This window comes from Zootoca vivipara, chromosome 16, assembly GCF_965207765.1.
Source record: "Zootoca vivipara chromosome 16, rZooViv2.hap1.1, whole genome shotgun sequence".
Taxonomy (NCBI): Eukaryota; Metazoa; Chordata; class Lepidosauria; order Squamata; family Lacertidae; genus Zootoca; species Zootoca vivipara.
This window is the reverse complement of record NC_142599.1, coordinates 456,039-480,534: the sequence shown is the minus strand read 5'-3', so window position 1 is coordinate 480,534 and position 24,496 is coordinate 456,039. Positions and strand designations below refer to the sequence as shown.

Genomic DNA, 24,496 nt, shown 5'->3' with positions numbered 1-24,496 from the left:
TGACACATATCTTCCTTTATGCTTTCTGCTCTCCAGAAATCTATTTCAAATTTATTAAAAAGAGGGTGTCAGGAATGAGCCTCCTGTTTTGCAACCCAGGGGGGTGGAAATTAATCAGTGGCTCAATTAATTCAGTTGCATTCAACATTGTATTCCAGGAGTAATGTTGGCTTCTTCTTTCCACACCCCGATGCAAATTGCTTCCAATCCCTTCAAGAAAATTTGCAAACCACAAAAATGGAAATCTATTAGAGTCAATTTGTCCAATCAGTGCCCTGCCTGCCTGCCTGCCTCTCTCTCCACTCCCCCCCCCCCCGGCCTTCCATAGTTTGGATTCCCAAAGACTGTCTGAAGATAGCATAATAGAAGAAAAATGTGTGTGCAACCTAGAACCTGTCTAGATCTTCAGGAAGAGCAGGTGCTATTCCCCAGTACATAATCAAGCTGGAAGGGGTTGACTCTCCCTCAAGGAACATTTTAAAGCAGAGGCTGGAGGGCCATCTGTCAGAGACTCTCTAACTATGCAATAGGATGGACTAGATCAGGCATCCCCAAACTGCGGCCCTCCAGATGTTTTGGACTACAATTCCCATCTTCCCCGACCACTGGTCCTGTTAGCTAGGGATCATGGGAGTTGTAGGCCAAAACATCTGGAGGGCCGCAGTTTGGGGATGCCTGGACTAGATGAACATACTTGGCAGCAATTACTAGCTAGGAAACTTTCTGGTGTTTATTTCATAAAATTTATATACCTCTTGATTGGAAAAAGAAAAATCTAAAAAGTGTTGTTGAAAGGAGGATTATAAACTTGGCCAAATAAACCAAAATCTACTGGCTCATTTATAAGTTACAGTATTCTAAACCCACAAGCCAGGCAAGTAAGAAGCATAAAAAGCCCACAAAACAAGGGGCTCGGTGGAGGGTTCGGGGGCCGCTTGTCTGCTCCTTCAGCTGGAGCCTTGCCTGCTTTGGCAAAGACTTCCCTCCCGGACACGCCTCTGGGACCCGCGTGCTGCCGGCGCCACGTGTGAATGGGAGTCTGCAAAGGTCTCGCCGCCAAAAACCAAACAAAAGCGGCCTCCGAATTGGGTAGCGGGCGGGGCACACACAGTCTGCCTTGGCAGCCCAATGCCCTGGAAGGAAGGGCATTCTGCCCATGGTCAGGGGCTCCTCTATCCCCCACTTTCTTTCCGAGAGGACTCCGTCCTCCGCCGGGACCACCGAGTCTGCGGGAAGGAGAGGCCTTTTCCCTCCCGGCGCCCTTCCTTCCGCCTCTATGGTTCCTGGTTCCGGCGGAAGCGTCCGGTTGCGCATGCGCGTCCCTTTTCCCAGGCCTAGGGCGAGAGGCGGGCGAGCCGGTGAGTGAGGTTGGGGTGGCCCGGAGCGGAAGGGGCCCGCCAGGCGCAGCCCCTCCCGAGGAGTCCCGGGTAGTCTGCCGCAGACTCCGAGGAGCGCCGCCCGCCCCCGGTGGTGCTGCGGAGGGAGGCCGACTGCCCCTGGTCGTGAAGGTTCAGCTGTGGCCCCGGGCTCCTGGAGGAGAGCCTCGCAGCAGCCGGATGAGGCCGGCATGCTATGTTTCCGGGGACCAGCCAGGCGCTCGCCATGGGAGAGCCGAGCGGAAGAGCCACTCTCCCGGGTCGCCATCCCCTTTTATTGATTTCCAGTTTTATACATTTCAATAATTTTACAATCATTTTAACATTTCAAAACTCGACTTCCTTCCCCCTCTTTCTGCGTTTCCTTAAATTTATTTTTAATATTTTCTGCATATTCCAAACTAATTTACTCATTTATTCATCTACTTTAAATACATACTCTTTTAAAACTGCAGGATATTACAGTAATCCTGCCAATGTTCTTATCTGTTTAGTTTGTTTGTAAATATTCAATAAACCAATTCTATTATTTTATAAAAGTTTATTATTTTGATTTCTTTTCCCCCGATTGGTTTTTGTATCCATTCTTCTTTTGCTGGGATTTCTTCTTTCCATTTTTGGGCAAGTAACATTCTTGCCGCTGTAGTCTCAGCAGTTTGGGTTTGTGTAGTTCTGTCCCTATAATTCCCAAAAGAAGGCTTCTGGTTGTTGTTTTTACAAGTTTGTTATTGTAAACATCTTTTTCAAGTCATTCTATATTGTTTCCCACGAAGCTTCAACCCTACTACAAGACCAGCACATATGATAAGAACCTGCCTGGTCACCATTGCTAGCCCTATCACTCTTTGTGAGTTTCCCCAGTCCTCTCCGGAGGCCATGCGAGTTAATGGCCACCGCTGCCTCCTACGGGAGGGAGTTCTGTCACTTAACAATGCACTTCCTTGGGTCTGTCCCAAATCTTCCAACGCTCACCTCACTTGTCATCATTATTATATTTCTTTGTTGCATTTAGACACCACCTTTCCTCTCAAGAGCTCAAGCTGATTCTCCCCCTCCTGGGTCCCCACAACAGCCCTGTGAGGTAAGCTTCGGATGCGGCAGTGACTCCCCCAAGATCACCCAGTGAGCTTTATGGCTAGTTGGGGGATTCAAACCCTGAGCTCCCAGGCCCTCGTCTTAACCCCAATGTCATGTGCCAAGAGAGGGAGAAGAGCCTCTATTCACTTACTCGTATCTTGTCATACCTCTTGCTAATCTTTTCTCTTAATTAAAAACTCCCAAAATTGGGGAGGCAAATATACCTTTAATCATTTTATATTGGGGTAATTGTAGGACTAAACAGGAGGGAGAGTGGCAGCAGCAAAGGTTAAGATTGTAGAGGAAGCTGGGGTAGAGGCAAGGTAGAATCATAGAGTTGGAAGAGACCACAAGGGCCATCCAGTCCAACCCCCTGCCAAGCAGGAAACACCATCAAAGCATTCCTGACATATGGCTGTCAGGCCTCCGCTTAAAGACCTCCAAAGAAGGAGACTCCACCACACTTATTGGCAGCAAATTCCACTGTTGAACAGCTCTTACTGTCAGGAAGTTCTTCCTAATGTTGAGGTGGAAACTTCTTTCTTGTAGTTTGAATCCATTGCTCCGTGTTCGCTTCTCTGGAGCAGCAGAAAACATCCTCTTCCCCCTCCTCTATAAGACATCTTTAATATATTTGAACATGGCTATCATATCACCCCTTAACCTTCTCTTCTCCAGGCTAAACATACCCAGCTCCCTAAGCCGTTCCTCATAAGGCATTGTTTCCAGGCCTTTGACCATTTTGGTTGCCCTCCTCTGGACATGTTCCAGCTTGTCCAAATCCTTCTTGAACTGTGGTGCCCAGAACTGGACACAGTACTCCAGGTGAGGTCTGACCAGAGCAGAATACAGTGGTACTATTACTTCCCTTGATCTAAATGCTATGCTCCTATCGATGCAGCCCAGAATTGCATTGGCTTTTTTAGCTGCTGCATCACACTGCTGACTCATGTCAAGTCTGTGGTCTACCAAGACTCCTAGGTCCTTTTCACATGTACTGCTCTCAAGCCAGGTGTCACCCATCCTGTATTTGTGCCTTTCATTTTTTTGCCCAAGTGTAGTACCTTACATTTCTCCTTGTTAAAATTCATCTTGTTTGCTTTGGCCCAGTTGTCTAATCTGTTAAGGTCATTTTGAAGTGTGATCCTGTCCTCTGGGGTGTTAGCCACCCCTCCCAATTTGGTGTCATCTGCAAACTTGCTCAGGATGCCCTCAAGTTCACCATCCAAGTCATTGATAAAGATGTTGAATAAGACTGGGCCCAAGACAAAACCCTCTGGCACCCCACTAGTCACTTCTCTCCAGGATGAAGAGGAGCCATTGATGAGCACCCTTTGGGTTCGGTCAGTCAGCCAGTTACAAATCCACTGAATGGTAGCATTGTCTAGCCCGCATTTTACCAGCTTCTTTACAAGAATATAATGGGGCACCTTGTCAAAGGCCTTGCTGAAATCAAAAAAGGCTATATCCACAGCGTTCCCTTCATCTACCAGGCTTGTAATTCTGTCAAAAATGAGATCAGATTAGTCTGGCATGACCTATTTTTGAGAAACCCATTCTGACTTTTAGTGATCACAGAGTTTCTTTCTAGGTGCTCACAGACTGTTTGCTTAATGATCTGCTCTAGAATCTTTCCTGGTATTGATGTCATGCTGACTGGGCGGTAATTGTTTGGGTCCTCTCTTTCCCCCTTTTTGAAAATAGGGACAACATTTGCCCTCCTCCGGTCTGCTGGAACTTCACCTGTTCTCCAGGAATTCTCAAAGATTACTGCCAGTGGTTCTGAAATCACCTCTGCCAGTTCTTTTAATACTCTTGGATGTAGTTCAACTGGCCCTGGAGGCTTGAATACATCTAAACTAGCAAAGTATTCTTGTATTACCTCCTTACTTATTCTGGGCTGTGTTTCCCCTGCTGAATCATCTGCTCCATATTCTTCAGGTTGGGCATTGTTTTCTTTCTTGGAGAAGACTGAGGCAAATAAGGTATTGAGGAGTTCTGCCCTTTCTCTACCCCCTGTTCGCATTTCACCATCTTCTTCTCTAAGTGACCCCACTGTTTCCTTGTTCTTCCTTTTGCTATGGACATACCCATAAAAGCCCTTTTTGTTGCTTTTAACCTCTCTAGCAAGCCCGAGTTCATTCTGTGCTTTAGCTTTTCTGACTTTGTCTCTACACGTGCTGGCTATTTGTTTGAATTCCTCTCTGGTGGTTTTCCCCTTTTTCCTTTTTTGGTACATATCCCTTTTAAATCTTAACTCAGTTAAAAGTTCTTTAGATAGCCACCCCGGCTTCTTTAGGCACCTTCCATGTTTCTGTCTCATTGGTATTGCCTGAAGTTGTGCTTTTAATATCTCCCTTTTAACAAACTCCTAACCATCATGAACTCTCTTCCTTTTTAGTATTTCTGTCCATGGGATTTCACCCAGCATTCCCCTAAGTTTTATGAAGTAGTTTTCTGAAGGTAGTTTGTGTGTGTGCCAGAAGACAGTATTTTGGGAGATGAGGGGCATCACATGGGCAGGGGATCACATGATAAACGGTATGGGAATTACAGAATAGGAATTGTAGAATAGACAATTTTCGTTCCTTGGTTCTGTAGCAATGCATGTTGGGAGAGAGCAATGCAGACCTGGCTTTTAAACACCAGCCTGTGCCTTCTCTACTCCCTCCAGTATGGTAGCTGTCTGTAGAGAATGTGTTAATTGTCTCTGGTCCTGAAAAGAGGCCCAAGTTTTATCCATTTCACTGATTTACATTTGAATGGCCGGGCTGTGGCATGTGATGGGAGGATGGACAATAGATCAAGAAATCTCTTTTCACCTGAAGGTCTGCTTTCCATCAATTAGGCTGGGAAGACTAGGGGAGTATTGGAGACATTCCAATACCCAATTAAGGTACCCAACTTTGGACAGCTGAGAGTTATGCCTCACACCTAACATCATTGGTGACAGCTAATGTAATATTTTCATTGGTTTAATTCCGGAACCCCTTGTGGGGTATTTTGGGATAAATATGGAACCTCCAGGAACAGAACTTTGCACTTTGCTAACCCTGCCATAGTTGCAACTATGATCTACTGACATAGAGCAACTATGCTTTTGTTATTATTTTCTATGATTGTAATCTTCCTAAGAAATGTGCACCAATATTTTAAGCTGTCTTGTTTTATATTTTAAATCCTGGAAAAGGAATGCCGTTGGGTCTTATGTGCTTTGTTGAGGGTGGAGGAACCAATCTAGTCCCTTTAAGCCATTTGGTCGCTTACCGCTTGTTTGAGTCCTGTTGGTGCCACAGTAATAGTGGGCCAGGGTCTGACAATATACCTTTTGGAAGTTAATCCTTCCGTAGGCTGCACAAGAGAGTGGGCCTGGGTTTGAGTTAAGGAAAACCAAACCGGTTGGATTCCTGTCTGCTTCATAAGAAGAGACTAAGAGCCTTTCAGCCTAGTAAAAGGCAGAGAGATTTCGCTTTCGGTCTCTCTTCCCAGGTGCAAGTGTGGGGGAGAATGGATGGTGGCAGCTTCTACTGAAGTTTGTTTTGTCTAAGTTTCACACATACGTGACTGGGTTTTGCTATTCCCACCAATCTGTCCGAAATCAGGAGAGAGGGTTGGGAGAAGCGACAGGTGCCACAACCTTACACATGAGGTGGGGAAAGGAAAGGTCAGAGGGAGAGAGCTAGGTCAGGGAGCAGGTTGAGGAGATTGGGAGTGTGCACAGGGAGCTTCCTGGGCTATTTCTTCATCTTCTGCTTCCTCTCCCCATACCTAGGCCAGTTTCCATCATGTCGCTGTCCCATTTGTACGGCAAAAATGACGCTGCTGCTGATGACGATGTGGAGATGGAGAAATTTGAGATCACCGACTGGGACCTTCAGAATGAGTTCAACCCCAACCGGCAGCGCCACTGGCAGACCAAGGAGGAGGCCACCTATGGCATGTGGGCTGAGCACGATTCTGATGATGAGAGGCCCAGCTTTGGGGGCAAACGGTACTGGTCCCCCAAGGAAGTGATCAGGAATGTTGTGATTAGTGAGGCTGTTCTCAAAAGTTCTGCACCCATTTCCAAACCCTTGATTAACACCTCCCTTGATAGTATATGTCAGCTTCTGATTATGCAATATTAACTTGACAATAGCATAGATATCATTCAACAGTGAATTTAATCGGGGAAGAGCTATCTCATGTCTAAATGCATTTTTTAAAACTACAGAAACATCTGTGAATAAATGTATTTTTTCTTAACCCAGGTCTAAAGATTACTCGGCGCCTGTTAACTTTATCAGTGCTGGGCTGAAGAAGCCAGCAGCTGATGAGATAACAGATGAAGATTCCGATGAGGATGAGAAGCCTCTGAAGCTGGAAGAAATCCCCCCCAAAGAGTTTCTGCCAAAGAAGTTAAAGACAGTGAGTTCTTAGTTAATTGGGCCATAAATCACTGCATTTTAATTGTAGTTCTGGAGTGTCTTAAAGAACCTCAGGAAGCACTAACGACAACAGGATGAACCACACAATCTGGATTTTGTTGGTGTGGAATGTGCACAGTCTCAACTATAAACACCCCAAATAGATGTCTGGACTGAGACACACCAGTGCTTTAGTAATACAGCTGTCAATACAGTCAGGCACTGGATGAACTCGGACAGGGGTCAGCAACCTTTTCCAGCAGGGGGCCGGTCCACTGTCCCTCAGACCTTGTGGGGGGCCAGACTATATTTTGGGGGGGATTGGGGCTTATTTTGCCTACCCACGAACTATGATATTTATTTCATCTTTGTGTTTTAACAGGGTGGCAATTTCAAACCAAGCCAGAAGGGCTTCATAGGAGGAACCAAATCTTTTATGGACTTTGGTAGCTGGGAGAGGCATACAAAAGGAATTGGGCAGAAACTTCTTCAAAAAATGGGCTACGTGCCTGGAAGGGGCCTTGGAAAGAATGCTCAAGGTATGGCCCAGCACCCCACTTGATTTGTTGTACAGGCTTTTAAGAAGACCACAGGAAAACAAAAACCAAGTTGGTATCTGCCTTTCTTTCTCCTTCAAGCAGAATCAGCCTATCAGTTAATTTTGATCTGTCTGTAAAACCGGCACAGAAGTTGTAAACCAGCCTTGCCCAACCTGACCTTCGGTTGTGCTGGCAGAGGCTGATGGGACTTGTAGTTAACACATCTGGAAGGCATTCAACAGTGGCTACTTGCAAAGATTCTGGTTAACAGATCCAGGATGAACAGCAGCACTCCTTTCCCAGAGTGCCACAGGGCTAGTTAACTACCTGGCCCTTTAAGACCAAGAGATGCAACCCCATCAGCTCTTTTTGATATGGGTGGGGAAATCTATTGGGGCAGGCTTTCTGAAAATAGAAGAGCAAACCTGGGCTCAAGCACAGGGAAGAGTAGAGCTGCTGCTGTGCTATTTTGCCTCCCTCTCCAGCTTAGCTGCAAACTATCCCGTTTTTCGTGGGAAACCCCCGGATTTTAATCCGTTTCCCGCTGTTCTCCCAAATGGAGAAAAATCTCAGATTTCCTACCTGCCAGGGAGCCTCCATTTTGGGTGCCGCTCCGCCCATGTGTGGGCACCGGAAATCGGGCAGAGCGGCACCGGAAGTCACTTCTACGCATGCTTGGCGGTCATCTTGGTGCTGGCCGCATGGCAGCTGCCGTCACCAAGATGGCCACCGCCATGCAGCAACCACCAAGATAGCTGCCGGGCATGTGTAGAAGCAACTTCCGGTGCCTCTCTGCCCGATTTCCGGTGCCCACACATGGGCGGAGCAGCCCCAGAAGTTGCTTCTACGCAACTCCCAGTGCCGCGCCACTGCTGATCCTGCATTTTTCAGCGGGAGACTTGGCAGGTATGCTCTCCAGGCAGCTCTGATCGTTCTGTGTTCTTATATTCACTTCACTAACAGCTGTGAATTTTTCTAGGTATCATCAACCCTATTGAAGCTAAGCAGAGGAAAGGCAAGGCAGCCATAGGGGCGTATGGCTCTGAGCGAACCACACAGTCCTTGCAGGACTTCCCTGTTGTTGACTCAGACGAAGAGGCAGAGGAGGTATTCCCCCACCCCAAGCCGTCCCTCTCCTCATCTCCCCCCCTCCCAATTCTCATTTCCACATTTTGGGACCTGTGTGGAAGAAATGTGGTGGTTTCTTACAATGGTGTTTACGTCCTAACGAAAACTGCCTTCTGCATTTGACTGTTGTATCTGGCTCTGTGTCTGAGAGCAGCTGTGATTCCTGCATTGCAGAGGGTTGGATTAGATGATGCCTTGGGTCCCTTCCAACTCTGCAATTCTGTGATTCTTTCTTCCCTTGGGAAACATTTAAACGGAGTTCTTGGAACCTGGATTCGCAGTTCATTTCTGTACACATAATCACTTATGTTAGCAACTGGTAGGACCGAGAGAGTTAAAGCCTTGCTTTTTGTTTTCAGGCATGTCCTGTAGAAGACCATATTGTGGACTAGGGCTAGGGTTGGTTGGTGCCTGTTGGCGCAGACCTTTAAAAGAGTGAACCCCCCCCCCTGGACATAGTCCACTGGCAATATTCCCTGCTCAGCCCCAGGCCAAGGAAAGGGTTTGGTGCTCTGCAGTCCCCAGTGGAGTGTTTCCTCCTCCATCTTGCACTTCTCCCATCTCTTCTTTCATCCCAGGAGTTCCAAAAGGAGCTCAGCCAGTGGCGGAAGGACCCAGGTGGGGGCAAGAAGAAGCCAAAGTACACCTACAAGACTGTGGAGGAACTGAAAGCCAAAGGCCGGGCTGGGAAGCAACTGTCGGCACCTCAGAAGGAGCTGGCACAAGTGAAGGTGAGGCTGATTGTCCAAAGGAAGGTGGGGCAGGTTTCAGGCTTAAGGTCAGAAAAACTTGGGAAGAGCCTGCTGGATAAGGCCAAGGGGGGCCCATGTAGTTCATCCTCTTCTCACAGTGGCCAACCAGCTGCATGTGGGAAACCCACAAGCAGGGTCCAAGCATGAGAGCCCTTGCTCCTCCTGCAGTTTCCAGAAACTGGTCTTTGGGAGCGTGGCTGCCTCTGACAGTGGAAGCAGAGCCGTCCTGGCTAGTTGGCTAGTAACTACCCAGAGCGCTCTCCTCCTGGCTCGTTCTCTGACCTTTGTCCTCAGCTAGGGGGAGCTTTGACTGTCTTGTAACAGGTCCCTCTGCTTAGGGAAATACAGAAGATGATGAGCCAGGGAAGCTTTTCTCCCAGGTTCAAGAGTTCTTTTCCCTTAATATTCCTCCATCGGTTTTAAGCCGATGACTGGCGTAACTTATTCTGGCCTGTTAGCTCTTGTGCCCTTTCATGCTGGCAAGTCCAAGCCTGCTTTTGTATGGTATGTAATGCTTGAAGAGCAACAGAGAGCTCTGCTGCATTCTGGAACAATTGCCTGGCTTGATTTAAACTGGAAAGAAAAGTCAAGAGCCCACGTGCTTCCTAGAAGCCCAAATCCTTGACATACAGAAGTACAGCTCTTAAAAATGGCCGCTTGGCATTGGGTGTCTGTGGTTAACTTTAATGTTGGCTCATGAGCCCTAGGGCTAAGTCCTCACCCTGTCCTCTGGAATAAATGGTGGTCAGCCCTTGGGTTTCCCAGGAGAAGAGGGCAGTGGTGGAGCCAAGGTCACACTGGGGTTAGTGGGGGTGCGGAGACATGCCCTGACCCTTGTGAACCATTCCCTTGGAGCCTGCACACAGTCCCATCACTGCAAATGGCAAAAAGTGTTGGGCCATTTGAAGATGCAAAGTAATTTTGCAGTGGACCAAACTTAGGTTTGCATCTGGAATATGCAAGCTTTCGAATTTGAATTGACTGGACTTTGAAAGGTTGCCTACTGCTTCAGCAGCCCAAATTGGCCCTCTGAAAAGTATTGTTTGACCCCCTTTGTATAGATTCTGCCCACCAGGACACCACAAAGCAGCACTTGCTGTTGGTTGAAAGTGGCCTTGTAACTTGTTGGGGTTTTTCTGTTTGCTTCTTTGGAAGGTGATTGACATGACCGGCCGGGAGCAGAAAGTCTATTACAGCTACAGCCAGATCAGCCAGAAGCACAACATCCCTGATGACAACCCCCAGCTGCCTCCACCGCTGGGCAAGGACTCCAAGGCGCAGGCCTTCAGTCTGCCCGAACTGGAGCACAACCTGCAGCTCCTCATTGACTTGACGGAGCAGGAGATCATCCAGAATGACCGGCAGCTGCAGTACGAGAGGGACATGGTGGTCAACCTGACCCATGAGATCGACAAGATGGCGGAGGTCCTGGAGCAGGAGGAGGCAGACACGCGCAACCTCAGCGAGGTCCTGGAGCTGGTGGAGGAGTGTGAGAGGCGGATGCAGCCCAACTGCAAGGACCCGCTGACCCTGCCTGAGTGCGCCAGGATCTTTGAGACCCTCCAGGACAAATACTACGAAGAGTATCGGATGTCCGACCGTGTCGACCTGGCTGTGGCCATTGTCTTCCCTCTCGTCAAGGACTACTTCAAAAACTGGGACCCTCTGAAGGTGGGCCGGGGGGGGGGGGGGAAGAGCAGCTCTCAGAGGCCAAGAGCAGCAAAAGGGCCATGCCAATTGGGTGGCCAAACACCCACATTTGCTGGCCAAGCTCAGTTTCCCAAACCCCAATTGTCCTTCTGCCTCTAAAGGGTTTCTTAATGACTTTTTCCTTGCTCTCCCTCCAAGGAGTTTAGCAGGGGAGTGTAAACAATTTATTCTTTTTATCCTCACAACCAGTGGCAGAGGAAGGGGTGTGTGGTGGGTGCAGTCTGCCCCGGGTGTCATCACTGGGGGGGGGGGTGACAAAATGACAAAAATACGAGTTTTTTTAATATAAAAAATAAATAAGCCAAGTTGCAGGGAACCAGGCAGAGGGCCTTCTTGGTAGTGGCGCCCGCCCTGTGGAACGCCTTCCCATCAGATGTCAAAGAGAAAAACAGCTACCAGATTTTTAGAAGACATCTGAAGGCAGCCCTGTTTAGGGAGGCTTTTAATCTTTAATCGATCATTTTATTCTTTTGTTGGAAGCCGCCCAGAGTGGCTGGGGAAACCCAGCCAGATGGGCGGGGTATAAATTATTATTATTATTATTGGGTTCACTAAACCTTTTAGCTCAGTCAACAAACGTAAAGAAATGTGGCTGGCACTGGGCGCATCGCAGGGGCCTGCACTTACCATGAGGCCTGCAGCGTGCCTGAGCCACACTTCTTTCCTGGGAGTGACATGGTGGCTTGAGTGCCTGCAGGCTCGGCGCTGCCTGAAATGTGGGGGGCTTGTGTCTGCCCACTGCCTCTCCCTCAGCCTCCCTACAGCTGAGGGGGAGGCTGCGGAGAGGCTCCACGCAGCGTGCCCTGCTCCCATGGGTGGCTCACCCTGTCCCCTAGCTATGTCGCTGCTCACAACAACCCTGTGAGGTAGGCCAGGCTGAGAGAGAGTGACTGGCGCATGGTCACCCTGTGAACTTTGTAAGTGCATCTCCCTAGCCAAGAGTCCTACACTCTGGCCATCACACCCCAAAAGCATCCAGGGTGAGGAAGAATGCCTTCCAAATAGAAAGCCTTCCGAATAAATCCAATAAGCCATGCCAGCCTTGGGGAAAGAGCTGTTCCCTTGCTCCAAATAGGACTTCCCCCTTTTTAGGTTGACTCTCAGTTGCCTTGTGCACCTAACACACTGCCTCTCCTCTCCTCTCCTCTCCTCTCCTCTCCTCTCCAGGATCACATGTATGGCACTGATATCCTAGCCAAGTGGAAGAGCTTGCTGGAAAACGACCAGTTGCTGTCCCACGGTGGGCAGGACCTCGCCTCGGATGCTTTTCACAGGTGAATGCAGCGCCTGTGCAGGTTTGGCAGGGAAGTTTCTCTCCAAGGGAGGAGGAGCCCTGTGCTGGTCAAACAGGCGTGGCTGCTAATCCCCTTTCTTCTTTAATGTTGCGGAGATTATTTTGCTAATAATAATTATACATTGCACTTGTTAGTTGCTTTTTTATAGATACAAAAAGGAACTCAAAATGGCTTACAAAAAAGGGAGCACATAAATTAAAGCCAACATGCATTCTTAATTATAAAAAGGCATTGAAGCAGGCCACATATATAAAAACCCTCCAAATCAAAGGCTGAAGGTAGGGTTGCCAGACTCAATAGAGGGCAGGACTTCTGTGCCTTTAATTGCCCCGCTCTCTATTGAGTCTGGAAACTTTAAAGAGAAACCAGCAGACCCTTTCTTTAATTTCCAAGCAAAGGGTCTGCTGGTTTCTCTTTAAGGTTTCCAGACTCAAAAGAGAGCAGGGCAATTAAAGGCACAGAAGTCCCGTCCTCTATTGAGTCTGGCAACCCTAGCTGAAGGCCTGATGGAAAAAAAGTGTTTTTTGCCTGGCACTTAAAAATACTGTAGATACAGGCAACTCCCACTATGTTGTCCAGTGCCAAATCTGGAAGTGACCCAAAAATATTATAAAAGATGTCACTAACAGGGCAGGGTGGAGGGGGGGCGGCGGCGGCGGAAAAGGGTGTTTCAGTTACACACAGTTTCCTACAAGCACACAATGACCCGGAACCCAACCCCCATGCAACTTGGGGGCTGCCTGTAGTGATGGTGCCAGGTGTGCCTCCCTGGGGAGACAATTCTATAATTGGGGAGCTACCACTGAGAATGAAACCCTTCCTGCCTCCCTCAGAGGAAACACATGGAGAAGGGCCTCGGGTGACTAACACAGGGTGCAGGTTGGTTCATGCAGGAGGGGGGGAGGCGGTGCTTGAGTTATTGGGGTCCTGAGCCACGAAAGGTTTCATAGGTCAAAGCCAGCGCCTTGAATTGCACTCAGAAGTGAATTGCAAGCCAGTTGTGCCAGAAGTGGTATTATGTGGTTCAGACTACCCCTGCACTGGTCAATAAAATTTTATTTCAGAATTTTTCAAATTTTATAAGCATCAGTTAAAAAGAAAAGCAAAACAATAAACTTATCCCTTTGGACTTCCTTCTCCCCCTTTTGTGGATCCTTATATTATAGTTTCTCCCCCTGCATCTTCTTAAAAATTCCAATTTTTACTGAATTTTTACTGTGCTGGTCAATAAGATGGCTGTTGATTTCTGCACCAGCTGCAGTTTCCAAATTGTCTTCAAAGGCAGCTACACACATCACGCATTGCAGCAATCTAACCTGAAGGTGACCACAGCATAGGCAACAACCTACTTCATCCTTGACGTCAGCCTTGCAGGCTGGGTCTGATGGGAGTTGGGAGTCCAGCGAAAGCTTTGGTGCAGCCCATGCCCCTCCTTTCTCTGGCTATATTGTAGTAACGCATAGGCTTGAAATCCAAAAGCCGATGACGTGGAAACGCATTTTGCTGCCTATGTACCCTTGAGTTTGTTCCACTTGCTCAGGCATGTGTACCTCATGAGAGAGATTTCAGACTTTCCCTAAGCCCGAGAGAGAAGCTGGGAAAAGAGGTTTTGAAGGCGCAGTAGCTGCATTTGCACTGTCCATCAAGGAAATCTCTTAAAGCACCCCTAGTTCCTACTGAAGAAGCAAAGCGGGTGGTTTGTATCTGCCCCTGGCACCGCTCAATTTTAGATTTTTAATCCTTCAGGTTGATGTGGGAGACTTGGATGCCGTACGTGCGGAACGTGGTAGCACAGTGGCAGCCCCGGAACTGCATCCCGATGGTGGACTTCCTAGACAGCTGGGGGCACATCATTCCTGTTTGGATCCTAGACAACATTCTGGACCAGCTGATCTGCCCCAAGTTGCAGAAAGAGGTAGATGAGGGGCTCTTGGGGCTGCTCTCAGGCGCAGTGGGTGTTGAAGCTTCAGCAGGGCTTGTTGCGCGGGGCAGGAGGCTTAATCAGAAAGCCCTTGTTCCGACGGAAGCATGGTGTAGAGCAGGCATCCCCAAACTTCGGCCCTCCAGATGTTTTGGACTGCAATTCCCATCATCCCTGACCACTGGTCCTCTTAGCTAGGGATCATGGGAGTTGTAGGCCAAAACATCTGGAGGGCTGCAGTTTGGGGATGCCTGGTGTAGAGGTTAGAGCAGGGGTCAGCAACCTTTTTCAGCCGTGGGCCAGTCCACTGTCCCTCAGACCATGTGGTGGGCCGGACTATATTTTGAGAAAAATAAGTAAATGAATTAATTCCTATGCCCCACAAATAACCCAGAGATGCATCTTATATATATATATAAATGTAAAAAGGGCATGTTTGTGTGTCCGGACTTTTCTCCGAAACTGCTGGACCGATTGAGTTCAAATTTGGAGACAACGTCACATGCCAATATGTGAGTGTTTATATGCACTTTGCGTAGGCAGATGACACACCTGTGTCAGGTAAAGGTTATTTTTTTGGGGGGGAACCTCAACACAGCGCCATCTATTGACTGCTTTACTTACAACATACCTCAGACTGCACAGACTGCTGGGGGCCTGATTCTGACGTCAGCCTAACCGCCAGCCACAGGCAAAGCAGGCCCTGCTGACGGCAGAGACAGGCCGAACCCCGCCGCGCCATCGGAGGCAGGCCGCCCCTCACCGCCTCTGGGTGCAGGAATTTTACAGAACACGCGTGGGTGGGGGAGTCAGGGTTAGTATGGGATGGGATTTTACAGAACACGCGTATTAGGGGGAATGAACAGATGGAGGGCGGAAACGGAGGGCGAAAGACAGCCCGGGAGGGAGACTGGCCCTCGCCGCTCCACACCTCCCACCACCGGGCGGCGAACAGGGTGTGGAGATGCTGAGGGGGCACACTCACTCCCTGGGGACAACAGAGGGAGGGGTGTCGCCTGCGTTGGGGGTGGGGGCAGGACGGGGTCGGGATGGCTCATGGTTCGGGACGGGGTGGGGGGAGTCACAGGGATGAGCCACAGCAACGTGTGGCCGGGCCAACTAGTTTTAAATAAAAGCACACATTCTACTCATGTAAAAACACCAGGCAGGCCCCACAAATAACCCAGAGATGCATTTTAAATAAAAGGACACACTCTACTCATGTAAAAACATGCTGATCCCTGGACCATCCACGGGCTGGATTAAGAAGGCGATTGGGCCGGATCCAGCCCCCAGGCCTTAGGTTGCCTACCCCTGGGTTAGAGGAACAGACTAGAACCTGGGAGACCCAGGTTCCAATCCCTATATGGCTGCAAAGCTCCCTGGGTGACCTTGGACCAATCACTGCCTCTCAGTCTGCCTACCTCACAGAGTTGTTGTGAAGGATTAAATGAGGGAGGAAAGAACTACATATGCCACCTTGAGCTCCTTGGAGAAAAAAGTGGGATAGAAAGGCAGTAAGTTAATGCCTCTGGGCGTTCTGTGATGCTTACCGCTACTCTTGCGTCAAGGTGGAAAGCTGGAACCCCCTGACAGACACGGTCCCCATCCACTCGTGGATCCACCCCTGGCTGCCCTTCATGCACACCCGGCTTGAACCGCTCTACTCGCCCATCCGCAACAAGCTGTCCAACGCCCTCCAGAAATGGCACCCCAGCGACTCCTCGGCCAAGCTGATCCTGCAGCCCTGGAAGGAGGTCTTCACACCAGGATCCTGGGAGGCCTTCATGATCAAGAACATTGTGCCCAAGCTGGGTGAGTTGGTCCCCCCCAGGGCTGCCTTTGCAGCAGAGCAGGAGGCGGGCGACTGGGGTTGGAGGCCTTGCAGGAAGCAGCCTTCTTCTAAAACAGACCACGGGTCCATTTAGCTCCGCATTGCCTGCACACACAGTGACTGGCTCTCCGGGATTTCAGGCAAGGCACATTTCCTGTCCTGCCTGGAGGCGGAGACGGGTTGAACCTGGACCTTCTCACATGCATAATGGGTGCCCTGCCTCTCAAGAAACCCTTCTGGGGTTAAGGAAGCAGGACTGTCCCACAGAAGCACATGCAAGAGGGGCAGAGACCAAAGCACAGGCATGCAGAGTTTGCACATGGCTTAAACTCACAATAATTTTTCCTGATCCAGTGATTTGGGTTTGTTTGTTTGTTTGTTTGGCTGGCAGGGTGTCGGTTTGAGGCAGGGTAGACAGTGGGGTCAGGCAGGTAGCAGCCTCCGGAGCTGATTTTGGCTCTGGAACACCTTTCCTATTGGCTTGCTGTCTTGCTGAGTTCCGTGCAGAGTTGATGCTTTGCAGCTGCCAGCTATACTCCATCCCCTTCTCCCCATTTGGGCTGCTCTTGGGGGCAGAAAATGTTTGGGGTTGGAGGCAGCATAACATAGATCAGCACAATGTTTTCTCCACTGTAGGAATCTAGGCCAGCCACCTCCAACCTGGCACTTCCCATTGTCCTCAGTCACCACAATTGTACTCTAGTGGGGTAGACGGAAAGTGCTTGGCTGGGGAAGGCTGGTCCAGCTGATGATCCGTGGCAGAGCTCAGGGGGAAGTGTATCCAAGTGAGGAAAGAACAGGGACTTCAGCAGTTGGAAGAGCTTTTGGGATCCTCACTAGAGAAAGTTGTTTCAACGTTTATCTTGGTTGCAGCTTTGCTGGTTTCCCTGAGGGGAGAACATCAATAATTTGGGGGTGGGGGTGGGGTGTGTGCACGTGAAGAAGCCCCTCTGCTCTCTAGGCTGAGCTGGTCTAAGGTTGCTGTCATCTCCACTTTCCTCCACAGGCTTGTGTCTGAATGAGCTGATGATCAACCCCCACCAGCAGCACATGGATTCCTTCTTCTGGGTGATGGACTGGGAAGGGATGATCTCCGTCTCTAGCCTGGTGGGGATCCTGGAGAAGCACTTCTTCCCCAAGTGGTTGCAGGTGTGTGACTCCAGCAGTGTCCGGCTGGGTTCAGCCCTGAGGTTACCACAAACAGCAGCGTTGGGTTTTGTGAACTTCCCTTCAGTTCCACTTTTGCTTAAGGGCAGCTGCAGGGAATAAGCAGTAAGGAATCCCCACCCTGCCCCCGATGCCCCTGCTGAAATAGATTGGAGCCCTGCAGCTTGCAGGCTCACCTGATTTATCTGTTTGCCACAAAAAAAACTATTATGACTGTTTTTGGAACAACAAGAAGAAGCGAAGTCCTCTCTTAAAGGCAGCTCTTCACCCATGTCTCACACAGAAGGGGCCTGGGAGCTTCCCTTTCCTCTCCCAGCCTCCCACCCTGGGAGGTCTTCCTTTCCTTGCCTCTCACACTGGGTCTTTCACCAGGCAGCCATCACCTTCATGCATATACAATCCAGAGTAGAGGAGTAGAGAGATGTGATAACCAAGATTTACAGCTTAGTTATCATTAATCACCACATGATTATCTTTGTCAAGGGACAGTTGACAAGAAACGTCTTGTGCCATCTTTCCTCCCTTTCCCTTCCTGCTCACCTGATCTCTCTGGACCTAATTGGTTTGCTGGCTCCTCTGCTCTCTGCTAGCAGCAGTGGACTGGTGTTGCTGGAACTTGTTTTCCCCCCCTTTTGAGCAGCGGCCCCCTTTACAGTTCCACGTGAACTGCCAGACTTCAGCAGGGGCTTGGCTGTGCTGCCCTCTCCTTTGGAAGTTGGGTGGCTTCTGGTTTTCCCTTGAAATTCTTGTCCCTGGATCAGAAATGCACCAGACGCTGCTTCCTCGTGAGCCTGTCCCGTCTGCAGCCCAAGTGAAGCCTTGAGCCCCTGATCTTGGGTGGGGTGGGGTGTTTGTGGCCTCGCTGCTGCTGACCCTCCTCCTCCTCCTCCTGCAGGTGTTGTGCTCCTGGCTCAGCAACAACCCCAATTACGAAGAGATCACCAAGTGGTACCTGGGCTGGAAGTCGATGTTCTCTGACCAGGTGCTGGCCCATCCCTCCATCAAGGAAAAATTCAACGAGGCTCTGGACATCATGAACAGAGCGGTTTCTTCCAGTGTCGGTGCGTGAGTGATGGTTGCCAACACAAATGTCGCATTGGAAACAATCACTCAAAACAATAGTGTCCCTTTTCATATAGGAGGGAAATGGAAGAGACTGAGGCTGAAGAACCCTGTAGAAGGGCCACGATTGTCACCAGCCTCAAGCGGCCATGGGGGAGGGTGGTTGTCCACATTTAGAGATCACTGTTTGGGCTACCCTTGCTTTGCACACTTACTCATGAGTAAATCCCACTGAATCGTCCTTCTGAAGAGACACACCATGTTTCTGCCCTATGAGCTCACCATCTTTCTTATACTGTACTCCTTTCCAGCTCTCCAGAGCAGTTGGTTCTCTTGCTCGTTGCCCCCATTTCAGAAGGTCTGCAATTCCTTACCTCCTCAAAATCAGCAAACAGTGGGAGAAGAAACAGGGGCTGCACTGAGAGTGTATAGTTTATTAAACTATGGAATTTGCTCCCCAGGAGGCCCTGATCTCCCCCAACTTGGATGGCTTTCAAGGAGGATTAGGCAGGTTCATGGAGGAGGAAAGGGTTATCAAAGGCTACCAGCCAGGATGTCTGTGCTCAGTTTCCCCCATCAGAGTCAGTGATGCTTCTGAATACCAGTTGCTAGAAGCTACAGGAGGGAGAGGGCTCTTGTGCATGGGTTCTCCTTGCGGGTTTCCCACTCGAGCATCTGATTGGCCACCGAGAACACAGGATGCTGGACCAGATGGGCCCACTTGGGCCTGATCCAGCTGAGGGCTCCTCTTCTGCTTTTCGTCCCCTCACTCCACCTTTCCAGCTGGGAGAGCTCATTGTGGCAGCCTCGCAGGCTGTGTGACCCATGGCACCCTCTTCCCTTGGGCTCTGGCTGCGTGCTAGGAGGGCGCTGCAAAATTTTGCCAGCTGCCATATCATCTCTCTCCCTTTACTCCTCTGGCAGGTGGCTACATGCAACCCGGGGCCCGTGAGAACATTGCCTACCTCACACACACAGAACGCCGGAAGGACTTCCAGTACGAGGCGATGCAGGAGCGCCGGGAGGCTGAGAACATGGCACAGCGTGGGATCGGCATGGCTGCAGGCTCCGTGCCCATGAACTTCAAGGACCTCATCCAGACCAAGGCAGAGGAGCACAACATCGTCTTCATGCCAGTCATTGGAAAACGGCATGAAGGGAAGCAGCTCTACACATTTGGCCGCATCGTCATCTACATTGACCGGGGTGTGGTCTTTGTGCAGGGGGAGAAGACCTGGGTCCCCACCTCCCTGCAGAGCCTCATAGACATGGCAAAGTGAGGACAAGGTGCTGGGACTCGGGGCACAGCACTGCCATGCGGGTTGCCTTGCCTCATTCACTGGGGACCGGGAGGTGCAGGAAGGCAGTCCCTGAGTGGGATCTGCCCCAGTGTGTGGGGGGGTTGAGGGCTATTCTCAAACTCTCCTGCCAGGCTGCAGGAAGACCAGTGCATACCAAGAGGTGTCTAGCCCACCTGTATCTGGGGCTGGGGGCCAAGTACCACAACCACTAAATCTGATTGGAAGCCCCTCAGCTTTAGTGCACCTGAGCTTCCAATCAGTGCATCTAGAAAATGCTGAAGCCCTGAGACAGAATCAAAATGTCAACGTTTCCCCCCCCCCCTTAAGAGCTGTTTTGAGATGCAGCAGCCAGAGTGAGACAGTAGTTCCAAGTGTGAGATCACAGCACTGTTGGTGCAGTTTGACCTGGCAGCAGTCGGGGCTTGCTCACATTGTTGAACAGGGGGAGTCAGAACAGGGGAGGAGATAACTATGGCAATAAGAAATGACCACAAAAGTTCAGTGTGTGTTGCTTTTAATTAAAAACATTATTGGAAATACAAGGTTTGTGGAGAAGTTTGGTTTTCTGAAAAGTTGCTGCATTAATCATGAAGCAGCAGCAGCAGCAGCAAGGAGTATGAATGGCTCTCTCCCTACTGGGCAGCTTGCCTAGCACCACCCGATCTCTGCCCCCTTTTCCATCCCATGAGGGAACTCTCATAGGAGGTACCGGACCAGAGTTGAACAGAGATGGTGGTGAAGCCCAGAAGCAGATGCTTGGGTTTGCCCCATTGATCCTCCCAAGCTCTGCCGCTCAGTGAGCAAGCGAGAGACACAAGGAGAGCTTTGGCACCTTGTGCATGCTGTGCATGTCTTGTTTGTCCCATGGAAATGCTATAGACTAGAGCCACACACAAATAGACAGTGTGGCTAATCTTCTGCTTTAGGGTGGGTGGGTGGGGGGGGGCGAGTAGCTTGACATGAACATGAACTCTTTGCAACACCAGAAGTAACTCAAGCCCCTCTCCAAAGAAGGAAACCCAGACCCGGCCCTGCACCTCCAGGCCATAGTCTCTGGAATGGGAACAATTTCATTTCTTGTTTCTGATGATCTCTGGCTGATCCTCATCTGGGTAAACTGGCGGCTCCTGGAGCTTCCAGATCTCTGGGGGAAGGTCCCTCAGTTTCTCCAGCGGAAAGCAGTGGACAGAGGTGTCGTTAAATATGTCCAAGTACCGAGGGTGAGAAGGAAGGGCTTCTTCATCTGTTGCTATTAAAACCTGGAAATGGTCAAGCACAGCAAAGAGGCAGTTAATGGGGGCGACTCGGCTACTGAACTGGCCCTTGAGAAGGGAGGAGAGCAACAGGCTCAGATCCACTGCTAGCTATTGCCACATTTATGAAAGCCCCTGCAGCAGATATTTTGACTCCTCAGAATTCATCCCCTATGGCTGTTGTCAGCACCTGACATCTCCCTCCAGGGTGGAAAGGTGAAGGGTGACAGGTCCTTAGCTTTTCCATTACCTATCTTAACCACTGATCTCAGTATTTGTGTGACATGCTTAAGTTTTACAGTGCCCAATAAGACTAAAATGGATGTGCCAATTCCAAAGCCCACTCACATCAAAGGCTACCCAAGCAACCCAGCAGGTTCCGTTTCTGCCGGTTCCAGAGCAGCTCCACTCTTGTGCAAGAGCTCTGCTGCTCCCTGACCTACCAGATGCCTGTTTTCCACTGAGTGGGGCTTGATAGAAGGGCAGTTTCAGCTTGTTTATGAGGAAGTTAGCTTGTAAAGAGAATTGCCTTTGAAGCTGGGTGCTCAGCTCTTGGAACACACTCTTGGAACCCAGCAAAAGCAAAGCTGCTTAGAACACAGCCAAGCGGGAATAAGGGAGAAGAACTGACAAGCGTGGATCCTGTTCCCCCGTTAGGAGCTGACACATTAAGGGCTTCTGCTGGATGGTGAACAGTCGCTGTTATTCAAGCAACAAAGCCGTACCTTTGCAATGTAACTGTAGTCCTTTTGGAATATCCTGCTCAGCACCCTAGAAGCAAAGGGCATTAGAAAACCATTGGCAGTTGCAATAAAAGGCAACACCACTGCCTACTAAGCAGAGGGTGCTGCTAAGCTAAGAACACCCAAAGGGTTTGCTGGGTCTGGCCAAAAGCTCATCTAATCCAGCATCCTGTTCCCACATGGACCAGCCACATGCCTGTGGGAAACTTGCAAGCCAGTTCAGAGCATAAGAGCGCTCTCCCTCTGGTGGGGAGAAGCATCCCTCCCTCCAACTGGAGGCAGAGCAAAGCCTTTCCCATTCTGTGGTTAAATGCCTTCAGAGACTACCGTACTTGCAAAAATTATTAGGAAATCACTGCAAAAAGGAGTTAAAATTTTCAAAACCCAGATTTTCTGGGGAAAACAAGTGGAAAATGCCAAATCTGTTCTTGTATAGACACTGGGAGATCCAGAGCAGCAGCAGCAAAGAGGCCCAGCCCTGCCTGCTCTTGGGCTGGGTGATGCAGAAGGGCCCCCTACCTGTCTTCAATGCCCTTGAAGCTGTTCCCTATGATGACCGTTTTGGAAAGGGCCTCTATGGACCAGTTGCTCCAGAGCAGGTTGTTATAGAGAGCTTTTCCACAGTGGACCATGTAGAAGATGGTAGGATTGTGGATGCAGCGTTTTCCCTCCTGGGTGCAAGGAAGAGTGGGGTGTTATCCTCCAAAACTGCAACCATCCCCCACCCCACAAGAACTAAAAGAGTTAAACAGCTGTGAACTTTGGGTATCAATCATTTTGAGAAAGGCCACAGTCCTCAGCTGTGTGTTCTGATCTCTGGACACGTTTCTCCCTGAGTTTGTGCTCCTCTCTCCCTGGAGCTCACCTCGTTCTCCAGGAGCACCGTGAGCCCAAGACGGGCAAGGACTTTGATTTCCAGCGTGGAAAAGACAGGGTCAAATATGTAACACATATCTTCAGGGATCTGCAAGGGGAGAGAGGGAATGTTGCCTGGGTGCTTCTGGCTAGCTCTGCTCCCAAGTCTGCCACAACTGTGACCCTCACCTTCAGCTTCTCAAGCAGCAGCAGGAGGAAGGCCAGCTGGTATCGCGCTTGGATGCAAGAGGAGAACTTCCCAATGCCATAACACACACACTGCAAGCCCTGGGCTCTGCTGCAGCTGGGCTCCTCCTGCAGCTGCAAGCTGGGCTCAAGAATTGACTCAGCTGGTGGTGTGAGCTGCAGCTTCTCAAAGGCAGAGAGGGCTTTCTCCACGGAAGGCCTGGTTGCCCCCTTCCCTGCTGCCGGGTGCTTGGGGAGGGATTTTAAGATGGTTCCTGAGCAAGGAAAGAGGGTGGAATATAGACTAATGCCACTTCAGCCATGGCTGCATCTTGCCTCCCCACCACCTTCACCCCTGGATAGATTTGCTTACAAACAGGCACAAATCCAGAGCTGTAGGTACAAAATAAAAATCCAAGGTCTCTCTTGAGACGCAAGACTTACCGAGGCTTGAATCCCAGAATTCTGAGCTCTGCAGTTCTGAACTGTCACAGAAAGGCAGGGAGAAGAGGAAGATGTTATTTTACGGAAGGTGGGATTTAGGGCTGGAAGGATCTTGTGGGATCAGCAGGCTGGACAAGTTGGACCCTTGGTCTGATCCAGTAATCCTCTTTATGATGGTTTTGAGGATAGTAGCAGAGACTTATCAGGATTTAATCCCAGAACCTGATTTAAATGCCAAGTGGATATGTGAAGTAATAAGGGGGCAGCATCCTTGAGCATACACAGGGTTCCCTGTTGGCCAACTGCAGCCAAATTGCCAACCCACATGTAACATAGAAGTCTTAAGTTGCTACTGGACAATTTTTTATTTTATTTATATATATTTCTACTGTAACTTAGAACAGATCACAGTTTGCCGTGTGGCATCCTTTGCCAACCTTTTCTGCAGCTGGTTTGGACTACAGTTCCCATCAGCTGCAGCTATCACAGCTGTGATGCTACAGGTGATGGAAAGACAATAAAGAGGATAATGGGAATTATCCTGAGGATAATGTGAATTGTAGTCCAAAACATCTGAGGAAAGCAGATCCACGAAGACCGACAGACCAAGGCGCCATTTCCAACAGCAGCCAGTCAGATACTTCACAGCTATGAGCCTCTGGGAAGCTCAGAAGCAGAGCAGGAATGCGGCACATTTTCCTTGGGATTTGCCCTGCAGCAGCTGGGCATTCAGAGGTAGTCTGCCCTTGCCCAGGGGAAACCTCAGGCCCACCTGGAAGCTGCATGTGGCCCTCTTGGCAGGCCGGGGCCGCACCTTCTCCTGCCCCCTCTCCTAAGGGCGAAAATGCCCCGGTTGCCCTCCTGCTGGGATCTCAGACTGGCTGGAATGCAGAAAGTCACAAGTCACGCCCACTGGCCCCGCCCGCTCCTAGCATGTGGCCCCCGAAAGCTCGTCCACGACGCAATGCGCCCCCCCCCCCGACTTAAAAACGTCCCCGCTCTCCCAAGAAGGGTTTCTGCTTTAGGGCTAATCGCCTCCCCCAGAAGCCTCCCGGCGGCCCACGAGGCTGCCCTTCTCCTCTGCCCCCGCCCCTCACCACGCCTCCCGCAGCCGCCGCCTCTGCCTTTCTCCCGCGTCCTCGGGGCTCTCGGCCTCCCCGCCGCCCCGTTCCTGTCTCCGCCGCAGGCGCCGCCGCCTCCTGCTCCCTCCCGGGGCGTCCCAGGCTTCGCCCGCTCGGCAGCGCTCCATGCAAAGCCAGGGGCGAGCGCAATTCCACCAGGAGGGTCCCTCCGCGGCACCCGTAGAGACCATAGAGGAAAGGCGCGCGACAGACACACCACTTCCGTTACCCTCACCCGCTCGGGAGCCGCCATATGCGGGGCACGAGAGACGCTACGACCACGACTCCGCAACGAACAGTGCACAATATATTGGGCTGGGAGGGCT

At 50.3% G+C, this 24,496-nt stretch overlaps 2 protein-coding genes across 4 annotated transcripts; one reads left to right on the top strand and one right to left on the bottom strand.

Moving 5' to 3' along the window:
- Positions 1 to 1,283: 1,283 nt before the first annotated feature.
- TFIP11 (tuftelin interacting protein 11) lies at positions 1,284 to 20,110 on the top strand. 3 transcript variants are annotated; one of them, XM_035097723.3, is made up of 14 exons: positions 1,289 to 1,358; positions 2,389 to 2,457; positions 6,226 to 6,444; positions 6,704 to 6,860; positions 7,242 to 7,398; positions 8,378 to 8,505; positions 9,105 to 9,257; positions 10,434 to 10,949; positions 12,156 to 12,262; positions 14,030 to 14,198; positions 15,776 to 16,019; positions 17,045 to 17,187; positions 18,101 to 18,266; positions 19,192 to 20,110. In XM_035097723.3, the coding sequence occupies exons 3-14, from the start codon at positions 6,239 to 6,241 to the stop codon at positions 19,545 to 19,547; spliced, it is 2,502 nt and encodes an 833-aa protein (XP_034953614.2). In that variant the 5' UTR covers positions 1,289 to 1,358; positions 2,389 to 2,457; positions 6,226 to 6,238; the 3' UTR covers positions 19,548 to 20,110. The 3 variants fall into 3 exon arrangements, with proteins under 3 accessions (XP_034953615.2, XP_034953614.2, XP_088515999.1); XM_088659873.1 differs by having other exon boundaries at positions 1,331 to 1,636; XM_035097724.3 differs by lacking the exon at positions 2,389 to 2,457 and having other exon boundaries at positions 1,284 to 1,358.
- SRRD (SRR1 domain containing) lies at positions 20,072 to 24,438 on the bottom strand. Its single transcript, XM_088659876.1, has 7 exons — positions 24,147 to 24,438; positions 23,050 to 23,085; positions 22,609 to 22,880; positions 22,430 to 22,528; positions 22,084 to 22,235; positions 21,547 to 21,592; positions 20,072 to 20,827 (listed from the first exon to the last, which is right to left on the bottom strand). Exons 1-7 carry the CDS (start codon positions 24,421 to 24,423, stop codon positions 20,639 to 20,641), a joined length of 1,071 nt encoding a protein of 356 aa, XP_088516002.1. The 5' UTR covers positions 24,424 to 24,438; the 3' UTR covers positions 20,072 to 20,638.
- Between the last annotated feature and the right edge of the window lie 58 nt (positions 24,439 to 24,496).

Bases quoted from the DNA above. Each gene is read 5' to 3' on its own strand.
- SRRD (XM_088659876.1), bottom strand. From the start codon at position 24,423: ATGGCGGCTCCCGAGCGGGTGAGGGTAACGGAAGTGGTGTGTCTGTCG. The intron at 23,086-24,146 runs GTGAGGGGCGGG...GTGACAGTTCAG, and splicing joins CGGCGGCTGCGGGAGGCGTG to AACTGCAGAGCTCAGAATTC. The intron at 21,593-22,083 runs GTAGGGGGCCCT...CTTTGCTTCTAG, and splicing joins TTCAAGGGCATTGAAGACAG to GGTGCTGAGCAGGATATTCC.
- TFIP11 (XM_088659873.1), top strand. From the start codon at position 1,557: ATGAGGCCGGCATGCTATGTTTCCGGGGACCAGCCAGGCGCTCGCCAT. The intron at 6,861-7,241 runs GTGAGTTCTTAG...GTGTTTTAACAG, and splicing joins TGCCAAAGAAGTTAAAGACA to GGTGGCAATTTCAAACCAAG. The intron at 16,020-17,044 runs GTGAGTTGGTCC...TTTCCTCCACAG, and splicing joins GAACATTGTGCCCAAGCTGG to GCTTGTGTCTGAATGAGCTG.